Consider the following 13,250-nt stretch of genomic DNA (forward strand, 5'->3'; position numbering starts at 1 on the left):
AAAGGTCAGATTTGCATCTGTTCTAGCCCTGCCATGTGGCTCCCAAAACGTTGGCCATGAGGGAATCTGGCCCTCAAACTGGAAAAGGGTTCCTCGTTCTGCTGACCTAAGACAGTGCACAGTACAATCCTTTTTGCATGCCTACTCATAAGTAAATCCCATTTAATTCAATGGCACGTACTCACAGATAAGCGGGTAAAGGTTTGCACTGTTAGGGGGAGGGCAGATATCAGATAGAAAAAAAGCTCACACTCTGCCCCTCAGGCAAGGCCTCTGCCCAAGTCTTCTCAGTTGTATTGACCATAGTTGTTGTTGTTGTTGTTTAGTCATTTAGTCGTGTCTGACTCTTCGTGACCCCATGGACCAGAGCACGCCAGGCACTCCTGTCTTCCACTGCCTCCCGCAATTTGGTCAGACTCATGTTTGTAGCTTCAAGAACACTGTCCAACCATCTCGTCCTCTGTCGTCCCCTTCTCCTTGTGCCCTCCATCTTTCCCAACATCAGGGTCTTATTGACCATAGTACACACCAGCAAATCAAATACTGGTTCAGCTACTGCCCTGTTTTTGTTTTTCCTAGTTTATTTACATCCACAATCCATTTATTCATTGCCTTAATACATATACTGTATAACTTTTCTTTTCAGGTACAGAACTGTGGCAGGATGCAGGGGGGTGGGTTTTTGGTGAGAACATGGATATTAGTCAGTCCATGCTGTACCCCTGATCATTTTTATTGTGCGTCGATTTCTGCTCATTATACTATTAGGGCAGTCACACATGATCCTGTTTTCGATACTCTTTGTGCCTGCAAATGTTTTGGGGCAGGCATCTTGTATATATATTGTGTATATTGCATAACTTCCTAGTGAAATCTTGTAATTTTCTAATACCACAAATGTTCTGGTTAATTTTTGTCCCACTTTTGTTGCCCTATAGCAGAGGTCAGCAAACTTTTTCAGCAGGGAGCTGGTCCACTGTCCCTCAGACCTTGGGGGGGGGGGCAGATTGTATTCTGAAGGGGGGGAATGAATGAATTCCTATGCCCCACAAATAACCCAGAGATGCATTTTAAATAAAAGCACACATTCTACTCATGTAAAAACACACTGATTCCCGGACCATCTGCGGGCCGGATTGAGAAGGTGATTGGGCCAGATCCGTCCCCTGGGCCTTAGTTTGCCTACCCATGCCCTATAGCCCCTCAGGATGGTAATAACGTGGCAGCATCAGGGAAGCGTCGCAGAACAAACTAAAGCAGACTCAATCCACCACTAATTATTGTGCCAAGAACATGTTGCGGAATAAACCTGCGATAAAAGTCTTGCCTGGAGGGGGTCCCCAGTCTGATTTTCCTGCAGTTATTTGGAAGATTCAGGACAAATAAAAATCCTTCTTCACACAGCACATAGTTAAGCTAATGGATCTCCTTCCCACAGGAGGCACGCATGGCCACCAACTTGAATGGCTTCAAAATTCATAGCCACAATGGCTATGCTCCACCTCCATGTTCAGAGGCAGCCATGCTTCTGAATACCAGTTGCTGGAAATGCCAGGAGAGCGGAGGGCTCTTGTGCTCAGGTCCTGCTTGTGAGTTTCCCACAGGCATCTAGTTGACGGGTGGCTACTGTGAGAGAACACACTGCTGCATGCCCTCCAACTTTTCCAGACCAAACAGCAGGGATGCGCTCCTGGGCAAATCACATGACCCACACAGTGATCTTGCCCCCCAAAAGCACTTTTTTGGGGGGTGATTGCAACGCAAGAATGTGGCACCTGAATGGCTGCTGGGATCTTGCATGGAAAAAATGGGGTGTCCTGTTTTTCTTCCGGGACAGTTGACAGGTATACTGCTAGATTGGCCTGATCAAACAGGCTCATCTTATAGTCTTATGTTCAACCCCATAGGGTAATGTGGGGTTTTAGACCTAGACCCAGGAGAGGAAGAGTGCATAGGCTTGAGCACTCCCAGCTTGGAGTTGTTGCTCTAAAATGGCTGTGCATGTACATACACAGGAGACTGAGCAATCCGCAAAAGTCAGTGTTTGTGAAGGTTCCAGCAGATAGGGCTTGAAAGATGTTTCAGATGCCAGGGCGCATCTAGAAGGCTGGTAGGATCGTAGTATGCAACAACTGATTGGCCTGCAGGAAAAGACCAATCAGACTCCAGGAGGGAAGCAGAATCAGCCAATCAGACGGGACTCATTGTGTAAATAATGCATATAAAAGCCTGGGGTTTGGGGGGTAATTCAGTCATGCAATAAAGCTGCAATAAAGAGCATGAAATCACTACAGGACTCCAAGTATATTTCACAGAGCAAACAGGCATTAGATGTTTCTGAATGCGCCACAAGACAAGAATAAGTTTTTATTCACACTTAGGGATTTCTGAACTGGCATGGATACGGACCCAGCCATGCACAACAGGTAATGATTGCCTCAATGAGACTTGGGCTTGCAGGGTCAGGCCCCAGGCTATCACTTGCTGGATCCCACCAGTCCCCATTTCCCAAACAGAAACAGTGGTGCAGAATTCCAGGCCCAAATGCAGTCTACTTGGCCTCTCTCTGGTCCTCTGGCCTTTCCCAGGCTACACTATTCACTAGCCCTGCCAGGTGGGCCAACTCTAGGGGAGCTGGTGTGTCTCTGGCCCCCTAAATTTTTGTTGGAAAGGGACCGGGGCCCCTCAATGTTGAGGGGGCCCCGGTGTGTGTTGCACATGCGCAAGATCATGGCATCACACGTTGCACCTCTGTCCGGCTCCTCCAAAGCGCTCGGCCTTCTGCAGATGATGTGCATGTTCACCATTTGCACGATGTCACACATGCACACGTGTATGCCAGGTGCCCCCAATCTGGGGGACAACCTGGCGCTCTGGGACCTGCTTTATAATCTCCTTGAAATTATTGGCTGGAAGATGTCCTTGAACTCCAACAATGGTTGCCAGGATGGTGGCTAGGGAATGTGTAGAAGCTAGCCTCAGCAGCGGGCCTACATTTTTAGGGCTTTGAAACTTGAAATGTTATGGGTGCCCCTTCGTAACCAGCAACAAGGTCTAGGGAACCACTGTTATCTTCTTCAGCGGGGTTTTTCCACAAAACAACACCACATTAAATAATAATAACAACAACAACAACTCTGATTTTACTTAAAATGGCTGTCCTGGATTATCTTTCATGTCAACGTCACCTTTACAGCATCTGTGGTACTGACTCTCAAACTTTGGGATTGTGGAAATATATACTAGACCCGATTTTTTAAAAGCAATGTGAACTAAAGTCACTTGTGGGGCCCTTCATGGCCCTGAAGCTGAACCTTCGTTAGTTTCATAGTAGATCCGCCCCTTACTGTTCAAAATTAAAATCCTCATTCATTGCTCTGGTTGCTTTTGCCTCTGGCCCCGCTCACAGTTGCTCTGTGGCCCCCAGAACGTTACCTAGAAGCGAATGTGGCCCTTGAGCTAAAAAAAGCTTTCCCACCCGACGCAGAAAAATATCGAAACATGTAGACAGTATGGAAACACATGGGACAGGCAGCTCCTGGAAGCCTATGCAGAGATATCACAAAGAGCACCTGCTTTCTCGTTTCCTACACTAGTTCGGTGTGGTTTGTTAGAGTTCTGGACTACATCTGAGAAAACCCAGATTCAAATCCCCCCTTGGCTCTGAAGCTCATTCGCTTTCTTCAGGCCAGTCACAAAACCGATTTAGGTCACGTACATTTAAAGCACATGGCTTCCCCCAAAGAATCCTGGGTACTGTAGTTTGTTAAGGGGATGGGGAATGGTTGCTCTGTGAGGGGTGAACTTCAGGTCCCAGGATTCTTTGGGGGAAGCCATGTTCTTTAACATATGGCATGATCTGAGTGCAACGGTGATTGCCAGCAACTGCAGACCCTCCATGTGTCCCTATTTTCCACGAACAGTTCTGGATTTACAGTAGCCATCCCAGTTTCTGATTTGATTCTGGAATGTTCCACTTTCCTTAGGACATTCCTATTTTCATCAGAGAAATTCTGGAGGGTGTGGAGTTTTGTGATACTAAGTCATCTAAAGTCAGCCCTGTGTAGGGAAGGTTTTTAATGTTTAATGTTTATTATGTTTTTATCTATGTTTGGAAGCTGCCCAGAGTGGTTGCTGGGGCAACACATTCAGATAGGTGGGGTATAAATATAATAATAATAATAATAATAATAATAATAATAATAATAATAATGGACTCCCTATTTTCATCAGAGGAATGTTGGGGGGTATGCAACTGGCATTGAGGGACATTCTATGTTTTTCTTGGATATATATATATATATATATATATATATATATATATATATATATATGATCTTACTGTGTTTTATGTAAACCACTTAGGGAGTTCACATATTAAGTGTGTTGTTGTTGTTGTAACTCAGCAAGACGCCATGTGGTTTGTCTTTCTGCTCTCAAAAAGTTCGGTAAAGTGGTTGGGATGCTTAGTGTTTATCACATCCTTTGTCTGACTATTGTTCTGGCGTTGGCCCAGCTTGTAGGTTTGCCAAATGGTACTCCACCCAGTATGATGTGTGTCTGGCACTCACAATGGGAAGCTATTTGCAGCCTCACGAGAGGGCATCTCCTCACAGGTGCTTTTGTCAACATAGGTCCGGAATGGCCCTGCCAGATTCACCACCCCTGTTTACTAGGATTAACACAGCTGGCGGGAGCCCACACGACAAACCCATTCAGTGCGCACTGCTTGCGGAAGCCAAGAGATGATGAAATTGAAAGCAGAGGGTTTGGGGCCCTGAGGAGAGGGGCAGAGGCGGACTCTGTTTCCCTTCAGTGCTCAAAAGTGTCTGTGTGGAACGGATTCACTAGGCAGTTTTGTACATTGCGAGTGCACCACCATTTAGAGACGCTTGAGGATTCCTATACAAAGTTTCCTCATCCACACCTCTCAGGACTAATGTGTGGATCAATACTAAGCTGTTGTGCAGAATTATAGATGTGTTTTATAATAAAATAAACATTTAAAAATGCATTTTTGCATGTTTCTGAGCTGAAATTCAGTTACATTCTGATCCGCACACTGATTCAGAAGGTTCCGTTTGCATCAGGACTTGGAAAGATTGGATCCCTCAAGCATCCCAATGGATGTCACATGTATGTAGATGTTTCACAGAAAAAGAAGCCCACATGTTTTCCTGTTTCTTTTTTGAAACGAGAGCTGAAAAGTCATGGCAGGAATCCAAAGTGATTCTGGGGGAGAGGGCAGGCCCTCACAGTGCTTTCCCACCTTCCTCTTCTTTCCACCTTCGGTTCCTCCACCGCCCTCCCCCTCTTTTCCTCTTGGCCAGCCCAGGTGTGGGGCGCAGCCTTCCGCAGGCCACAAGGAAAAGGAGGCACCCGGCACTGCCTCCCCAGCCCTGAAGGCCCGTCCCAGACGCAGCTTGTCTCCCTGCAGCTCCAGCCTCCATGAGGGACACCTGGTTGCGCCCTCTCAGAAATTTGCTCCCAGGGCCCCGGCCCCCCAACGCCACGCTACGCCACTGGGACTAGCCAACCTCCCAACAAATTGAACCACTCCATCCAGCCAATGAATCATAGCCCCAAGCCACGGAAGCCTCTTTAAATAGCTACTTTGTTCTTGAGGAGGCCTGGCCTTGCCATCCGCCTGCCCATCCATCTCTCATGGAGGGTGGGGGCAGAGGAAGACCCTTCTCGTACCCTAAATAAGTTCTGCCCTCTTCCAAAATACTGCCATTAGCTCATCCCCTTGCCTCCTTGCAGGGAGCACAGGCACAGGGCAGTTTTTAGAAACAGCCTTATAAGGGCAAGGCATCTGGAACAGCAGCAGCTACCCGATACCCCGTTGCTGCGAAACCACCCCCACAGATCTCTCGCATCAGCAGGAAAGGGTGTCCCTGGCTCCCTGCAGGAGCAGAGGAACAATCCCATATCAGTAAAGCTGTACAGAGAGGAAGAAGCTCCCAGGGACAGGAGGAGGAGGAGGAGAAAGTTGATTTTCTCAGGGGTGATCGTTTGGAGGGGGAGAAAATGGCCTCTCTGTGTTCTTGTTCACACCAGGTCCTCCTTGCCACTTCAAATCTGAACAACTCAACAGGTGTGGAGTTACTGCCTTCCTTAATTGGCAGGTGGCAGCTATGTCTCATTCGCCCGTATTAAAGCACATTCAGCATGGCCAGGGAGGGACATTGTTGCAGGAGATCCATATTCCCCAAATCTCTGTTTGGACATGGAGCTGCATTCAGTCCTTTTCTCTCTGCCTTACTATGACTCATTGTTGGATGGTTGTTCATGCAACTGGGGTATAAAAGTGGACGACACCCCATCATGGGGTGGGGAAAATATAAGCCGGCGGGGTCTATTTTGTTTTTCACTAGGATTCTGTGGCTCAGCAAGGCGGAAGGAAGGTGCTTCTTTCTGAGTGCATGCGCTCGGCCCAAGGATTTGCTTTCAGGAGCTGTTTTTCCATAAGCTTTCTTGATTTCAACACGAGTGAAGAAAAGGCTTTTTGCTGGTGCTGCTCTTAAAGCAAGTGCAGCCAACATGATGCCCACCGCATGTTGTGGACAACAACATCACCCTCAACCAGCATGATAGGAGTTGTTGTCCGGGAAATCTGGGGGGCACCATGTTGCCTGTCCCTGAGTTAAACCACTGAGTTTTCCAATTGCCTGAAATTGATTTGGAAATCTACCAATAGATCCTGATCTGAAGTGAAAAGCTGCTTGGAACAGGAGTGTGTGCAAGAGAGTGGGAGCATTTAATGATGTGAGATAGGTTGCTTAGTTCAGCACAGGAACACAGGAAGCTGTCATTATCTCAGTATTGTCCACAGAGACTGGCAGGAGCTCTGCAAGGTTTCAGGCAGGCTGCTCTTCCAGCTCTACCTGGAAATGCCAAAGATTTAACCCGAGGCCTTCTGCATGCAGCGCAGGGGCTCTGACGCTACTGGGCTACAATAATGCCTTTCCCAAAAGCACCAGCCATCCATTGGGAACAAGCGCTGCAGGAAATGCTGCAAAAAATAGAACAGGGTTCTCACCCACCCAAGAATAGGACAGCAGCTTAGTCTTGGCCCAAAACCTTGATCTATCTGGAAACCTCAGTGATTCCACCCCCGCCCCCATTGCAAAGTTTGCCACAATCACATTAACTTCATGTGTTTACCTAGCATACACATGGCTTTGTGAAAGAGGGGCAAAGCTGAAGATGCAAAATTTTCCAGTTTGGGGAAGGAGACCAGCCCGTAGGAACTTCACATGAACCTGCTGAAACCAGTGAGAACACCAGAAGAGTCTGGCTGCTGGATCAGCCTCAATGCCCAGTGCTCACACTGACCAACCAGATGCCAATGCGAGGACCTGAGTGCAACAGTTAATCTTCCCACTTGTGATTCCCAGTGAATGGTATTCAGAGGCACGCTGCCTCCAAAGGTGGACATGGGACCAAGCAGCCCATCCCCAGAAATGTGTGGTTCCTCTTATCTCATGCGATGCTCAAAACCCACTGGGGATCCTGTTCCGCTCTAAGTAGCGGCCGGTGTCCAAGGATGGTGTGCAACTTTGCCATGAGGTCTTCCTCTCTCTTCTGTTTCTCCCTGACACTGCAGTGGCTGCAGGATCAGCCATGTCGCAGGCCCAAAGGAACAGGTGTGGAAATACTGTCAGCAATGAGATAAGTGGGAAGGGTGCCCAGGCTTCAAAAGTGCAGGGTTAGGCAGCCCAGCAGAAACCCCTGGGAAAGGCCAGTCTGAGTCATTTAGGGAGGCCATAGCTCACGTTTTAAGCAAGGGAGATGTTCAGCTGGCATTTGCCTGCTGGTAGGTTAAACAGACCCTTGCAGACTTAATGTGGCCTTGGGGATGAATTGGATCTGATAGTTCCCCCCTCAAAGCCAGAAGCAATGGAAAAGGACCTCTCAGCCTGGAGGAACCGTAATGTGAAACTTGACTCGTTCCTAAGGCTAATTCAGCCTTAGCAATGAGCAACATGGTCATAAATCTAGTGTGATCAGGAGATCTCAAGCCACTTAGGTTTGAGTCCCCAAACATAGCGGGAGAGGCTCTGTCCTTAACTCTTAACAAGAAAATGCCAATAAAATACTCTGTAAAAAATTCTCACTATCTCTGTCATCCCAGGGATATAGAAAATCAGACCTTTGCTCAGTATTATCTACCATTGACTTGCAGCAGACAAGAGTTTTCACCTGGACACGCCAAAGATGAAACCAGGGGCTGTTTGCATCCACAGCAGATGCTCTACCAATGAACTACTACAGCATGGGTAGGCAAACTAAGGCCCGGGGGCCAGATCCGGCCCATTTGCCTTCTAAATCCGGCCCTTGGACAATCCGGGAATCAGCGTGTTTTTACATGAGTAGAATGTGTCCTTTTAATTAAAATGCATCTTTGGGTTATTTGTAGGGCATAGGAATTCGTTCATCCCCCCCCAAAAAAAAATATAGTCCAGCCCCCCACAAGGTCTGAGGGACAGTGGACCGGCCCCCTGCTGAAAAAGTTTGCTGACCCCTGAACTACAGCCTTCCCCATAAATTTGAACCAAACTAGACCATTACCCTTTCGCTTGTTGATGTTGCAAAAGTTATTTGGCACAGAACATGACCTGAGGGGCAGGGATATCCTTGGGGTATCGCAGTCCCAATTTACTTGCTAAGTGCTCAGGCAGTGGTGCCAATGACGGAAAGACTTTGGAGTACCCACCCACCCACCGCTGGTCCAGAAAAATGTACAGGATGAACACAGCAGAGCTGGATTATTTCATATTGAAGTAAGTTACTACTTTATTAAGACAGGGACAACCCTCCTCTCATAAAACGATTAAGTCCAGAATCTGAAATGACTCGTGCATAGATAAGCATTGTTCACTCTCTAAATCCTACCTAGGTGCAGAAATCACAACACAATATTCCCCCACAAAGGGTTTTCTTCAAAGTAGATAGATAGATAGATAAATAGATAGATAGATAGATAGATGATAGGGGAAAATGTTATAATCTTGGACAATTGTGTGCCATTTTTCTCTCCACATAGCCATTTCTGCATTATGCATTTAACATGCAGCAAGGTTTGGTTCACTTGCGCAACAACAGTTCTATGAGGCAGACTGATCTTTCCTCTATTTTAACAGTTGGGGAATTGAGGCTGAGAGCCAGAAGGAGATGTCTGATGGCCGCTGCCACCTCAGTCCATGAGGAAACAAAGCAAGAATTTAACCCAGAGCTCAAATCTAGCACTTTATTCTCTGGATTAGACTGGCACGCTTTAGGCCTACCAATCAATGACAGTGAGTGCCTTCTTTGTGTCTGTTTAGGGTGCAGAACACAGTAAGAATACGTTATGTGGAAACCTGTGAGAATTTAAGTGAGCACACCTGGAGGACTGAGGAAGCCTGTGAAGAGATTGTTTGGTGTTAATGTTTTTTCTGGATGAGACAGACTTGGGGGGGCGCGGTCACTTGGCACATGACTAAAGCAGTGGATTGATACTTTTGATTAGCCTTTCTTTGTGTCAAGGGGAAGGAGGTTAAGGGGGGAAATCTATGGGCACTTCCAGATGACCCCCTTATCGAACAGTCGTCCTAATTTCCTTGCGGCAAGCTTACATGGAGGTTATGCAATGCCTGCTTTTTATTGAGCATTTGTTCTGAATTGTTTGCCTTAAGATTATACTTCTTCCTGATCATCAAATGTTATTGCACTATTTTAAAGTGGACCAGTGATGCAACGGGTCAGTGCGTCTGGCTGTCAACCAGAAGGTTGGTGGTTCGAGCCCATTCAGGGATGACTGTAAGGCAGGATTCCTGCATCGCAGGGGATTGGGCCACATGGCCCTGAGGGTCCCTTCCAACTCTACAATTCTACAATCTATGATTTCCCTGTCACTTTCCTAACTGCAAGCAGTTCAGCTTGATTTTAGAAACATGGATTTGTTGACCTGTGGTGTTTTAATGGCAGAATGCGCTTGAATCCCTCCTGCAAAATTGCAACTGCTTTGAGCATGGTGGTCACAGGACCTGGTCGGATGATAGGTTCCCTGGTAGCTCACATGGGCTTGCAGAGTGGTTCTTGTACGTTTAAGAGTTGCAGAGAAGGCAGAACCAAAGGGGGAGGTCTGGCCCTTTAGCTACTGTTATTAGAAGACGGGGCTTGCAAATTTCCTTCTTCCCAGCCCTGAGCAGCATTGTCACATGTGGATTTTTCAGTTGCGGTAGCGTCGGTATGGGAAGAGATAAACCCCAGCGAAACGTCGGCCTTTGATGCAAGTCTTAGAGCGGTTTTCTCTGGGTGGGGCCCTGAAAGACTTACGCAGATGCTTTTCTTTTGACAATGTGGTGAACGAGCCTGATCTCTCTTTGCACCTGTAGACCTGGCGCTTTTTCCACACTCCAAATTCAAGGCGCCAAGAGGTGCAGCAGCAGAATGCAGCCCTGAGTTATGTTGCCAAGGTGGAGAAAGGGCTTGGGGCTGCTCTGCTTCTGAACATTTGCGATTAGGACATCCCCCATCTGTGGTATTATTTCAAAGCTTAGCTTAGGACATGTTCCCCACTGCCACGCACGGATATATTTAGCCGATTCCTTCCCCTCTCCCTTGGGTCTCCATCATTCCAGGCATAGCTCAGACGCAGCCCGGGCCCTCGATAGATGCCACTGCACTGACATATGCTCTCCTTCCCCCTTTCTTTCTGGACCCACCCCTGGCCCTGGTGCGAGTCTCTTCTGACGTACTCTGCCCAAAATGTCACTTGTGGTTCCATATAGGATAAGGATCTGGGTGATGGCAAGGGACAGCTGCAGCCAACAGCATCTGATGCTCAGGGGTGGCAGCTGGCTCCAAGGGGCTGCCCCCTCCCCTGCCTGCAATGCACTGCCTGCTTGTAATTTTAAAGGCCCGCAGGGTTCTCGAGAACCTCGACGTGGTGCAGAATTGGGCGGTGAACATGAAAGAAAACTCAGTATTTGGGAGCAATGATTCATTCCGGAGAAGCAAAGACCTCCTCAGACACTTGAAGAAAATTTCTCCACCGCCGCCTTCCAGCTGTTTAGGGCTCCCACTTCCATCAGCTCCAGCCTGCTCGAGGGGGTCATAGTGCTTCCATCGCCACAGAAACCTCTTAAATTTGGGAAGCATTGATGCCCATCTTCCATCATTTCCACTGAGGCCCATCCAAGGCCTTTCGCCGCCCCACAAGGGAAAGGGGAGTCCCGGAACCTCTTGCAATCTTTTATTGGTGTCTCCAGAAATAAAACAACCATGCAGGGTTGTCCTATTCAGAATGACGTCTGTGGAGAGCTGCCCTCTGCATTTTTAGCGGCTTTATGGGATTTTTTTTTTAAAAACCACACTCTCTAGCCACACAATAACTTATTTAAATATATGTGAATGCAACATTGCCACCTTTTTTAAAAAAAACAAAAAGCACAGGAACCAAACAGAAATGAAGAACCAGCAAAGCAAAGAAAGTTGGTCGCGTGACCATCCTTGACACCTCTCCCGGTGACAGAAAGTCCGCTACGGCCTGGTCCTTGGTCCAAGCCTGCCCACCCTGTCCCTTGTCCCCCTACCTTTCGCTGTTGCTTCTCCCAGGCTGGGTCGAGCAGCAGGTCGCGGTCCCAGTCTTCTTCCTGTGCCATGTAGTCCTCCGTCATCATGTACGAGTGGTTGTACTGGACGTGGGTCTCTATGTGTGTGGTTGACATGTTGCCTTCTTCCTTCTTGCGCCCCCTTTCCCCCCTTTTCTCTCTCCTCCCTTGCTCTCCCTCACGCTCTGCAGCAGCCCCCTTCCTTCCCTTTTGCTCCCCTCAGCTCCTGTCGGAGGACAAGGTTCCCCCCAAGACTGTTCAGGCTGTGCGGTGGTTGTCTGCCTGCTTTGCAGCTGCACCTGTCAAAACCAGCCCACGTGACCAGTCCTCAATAAGTATTATCAGCCCTGGGAAGGGGGATCAGGTTCCATCTTAAAAAGGCCAAGGGGAGGGGACAGCACACATGTCCCTACCAACCAGATGGGGGTGAAGACAGCTGCTGGCAAGCCAAGGACCCCCCTTTAAAGCACAGCCGGTGGGCTCTTAAAGGAGAAATCGCCCCACCGAGGTGTGGGGGACCCCACGTCCGACACCAGCCTCACTGGACGCAGAGGAAGGATTGAGGGAAAGGGGGAAACGGTTCCTGTTTGGGCCAAATGTGCCTGAGGTTCATGGGGGTGGGGTGGGGTTATTTCGATCAGTTCCTACTGAGATACCAGGAAAGATTCCTTGGATGCCATCTGCTTCAAGAATAAATATATGGCCTATGAAGAAAAGGTTTTGTGAGACTCCCTTTTGGGAAGGAAGCAAGGTCAAAACGCTTGGGGTTGTGTTTGGAATAGGACCTGGGGGACCAGGGTTCAAATCCCCACTAAGCCGAGAAGCTTCCTGGGTGACCTTGGGTCTCTCTCTCTCTCTCTCTCTCTCTCTCTCTCTGCCTAGGCTGCTTCACAGAGTTGCTACTGGTGTAAAAGAAAAATGAGCAAAATGTTCCTAGATGGACTCCTGTGACCTTGGGTTGTTCCCTGGTTTCCCAAGCACACAACGAAAATTGCACAGTAAAGTCGTTTTCCAGAAGAAAAGGCAATGGGCTCAAGGCTGGAGCATTTGAGTTTTTCAGTAGTGGAAGAAAGGCACTCTGTGCATAGAACAGAATTGTAGAGTTGGAAGGGACCCTGCAATGCAGGAATATGCAACTGTCCCATATGAAGATCGAACCTGCAACCTTGGCGCTATCAGCGCTATGCTGTAACCAATGGTGCTATCCAGGCAGAAATGTTCAGATCCAATATCCTTTTCACTGCTGCTTTGCATGTTCCTGGACCGGAGTCCTGGTACTGAAAAGAAGTTATGCTGAACATTTGGGATATGAAAAGTGGTCCTGAAAGGCCATTGCATCACCCTTCTTATTTATATAACTATTAATTAATTAGTTCAGTTTCTAAACCACCCTTCATCAGTTGCAATCCCAGTGCAGTTTATGCTCCAAAATCAATACATTAAAGCAATACCATTCCAGTAATAGCAATTGTTAACAATTTAAAACTTATATTAAAATACAAGCAAAATTAACAACACAGTCGTGGGCATTATTTCACGTTTGGTTTTCTCTACATTAATAAACCATGTGACGTTAATGTAGCTCAGTCAGTAAGAGCATGAGATTCTTAATCTCAGGGTTGTGGGTTTGAGACCCATGTTGGGCAAAAA

The 13,250-nt window shown here is 47.7% G+C and overlaps 1 protein-coding gene across 3 annotated transcripts in view; it reads right to left on the minus strand.

The window, feature by feature from the left end:
- Positions 1-12,166, minus strand: part of ACTN3 (actinin alpha 3) — a 44,200-nt gene extending 32,034 nt beyond the window's left edge. For 2 of the 3 annotated variants that reach the window (XR_014542378.1, XM_083589957.1), the window contains exon 1: positions 11,583-12,029. Coding sequence is in view for 2 of the 3 variants with exons in the window: in XM_083589957.1 (XP_083446083.1) it covers positions 11,583-11,717 (135 nt within the window). In the remaining variant the exon portion in view is untranslated. Of the gene's footprint in view, positions 1-11,582 lie in introns of all 3 variants that reach the window. The other variant, XM_083589956.1, reaches the window with a different exon arrangement.
- Positions 12,167-13,250: the final 1,084 nt, after the last annotated feature.

The sequence above is a fragment of the Podarcis filfolensis genome, assembly GCF_964270895.1.
Source record: "Podarcis filfolensis genome assembly, chromosome: 16".
Taxonomy (NCBI): domain Eukaryota; kingdom Metazoa; phylum Chordata; class Lepidosauria; order Squamata; family Lacertidae; genus Podarcis; species Podarcis filfolensis.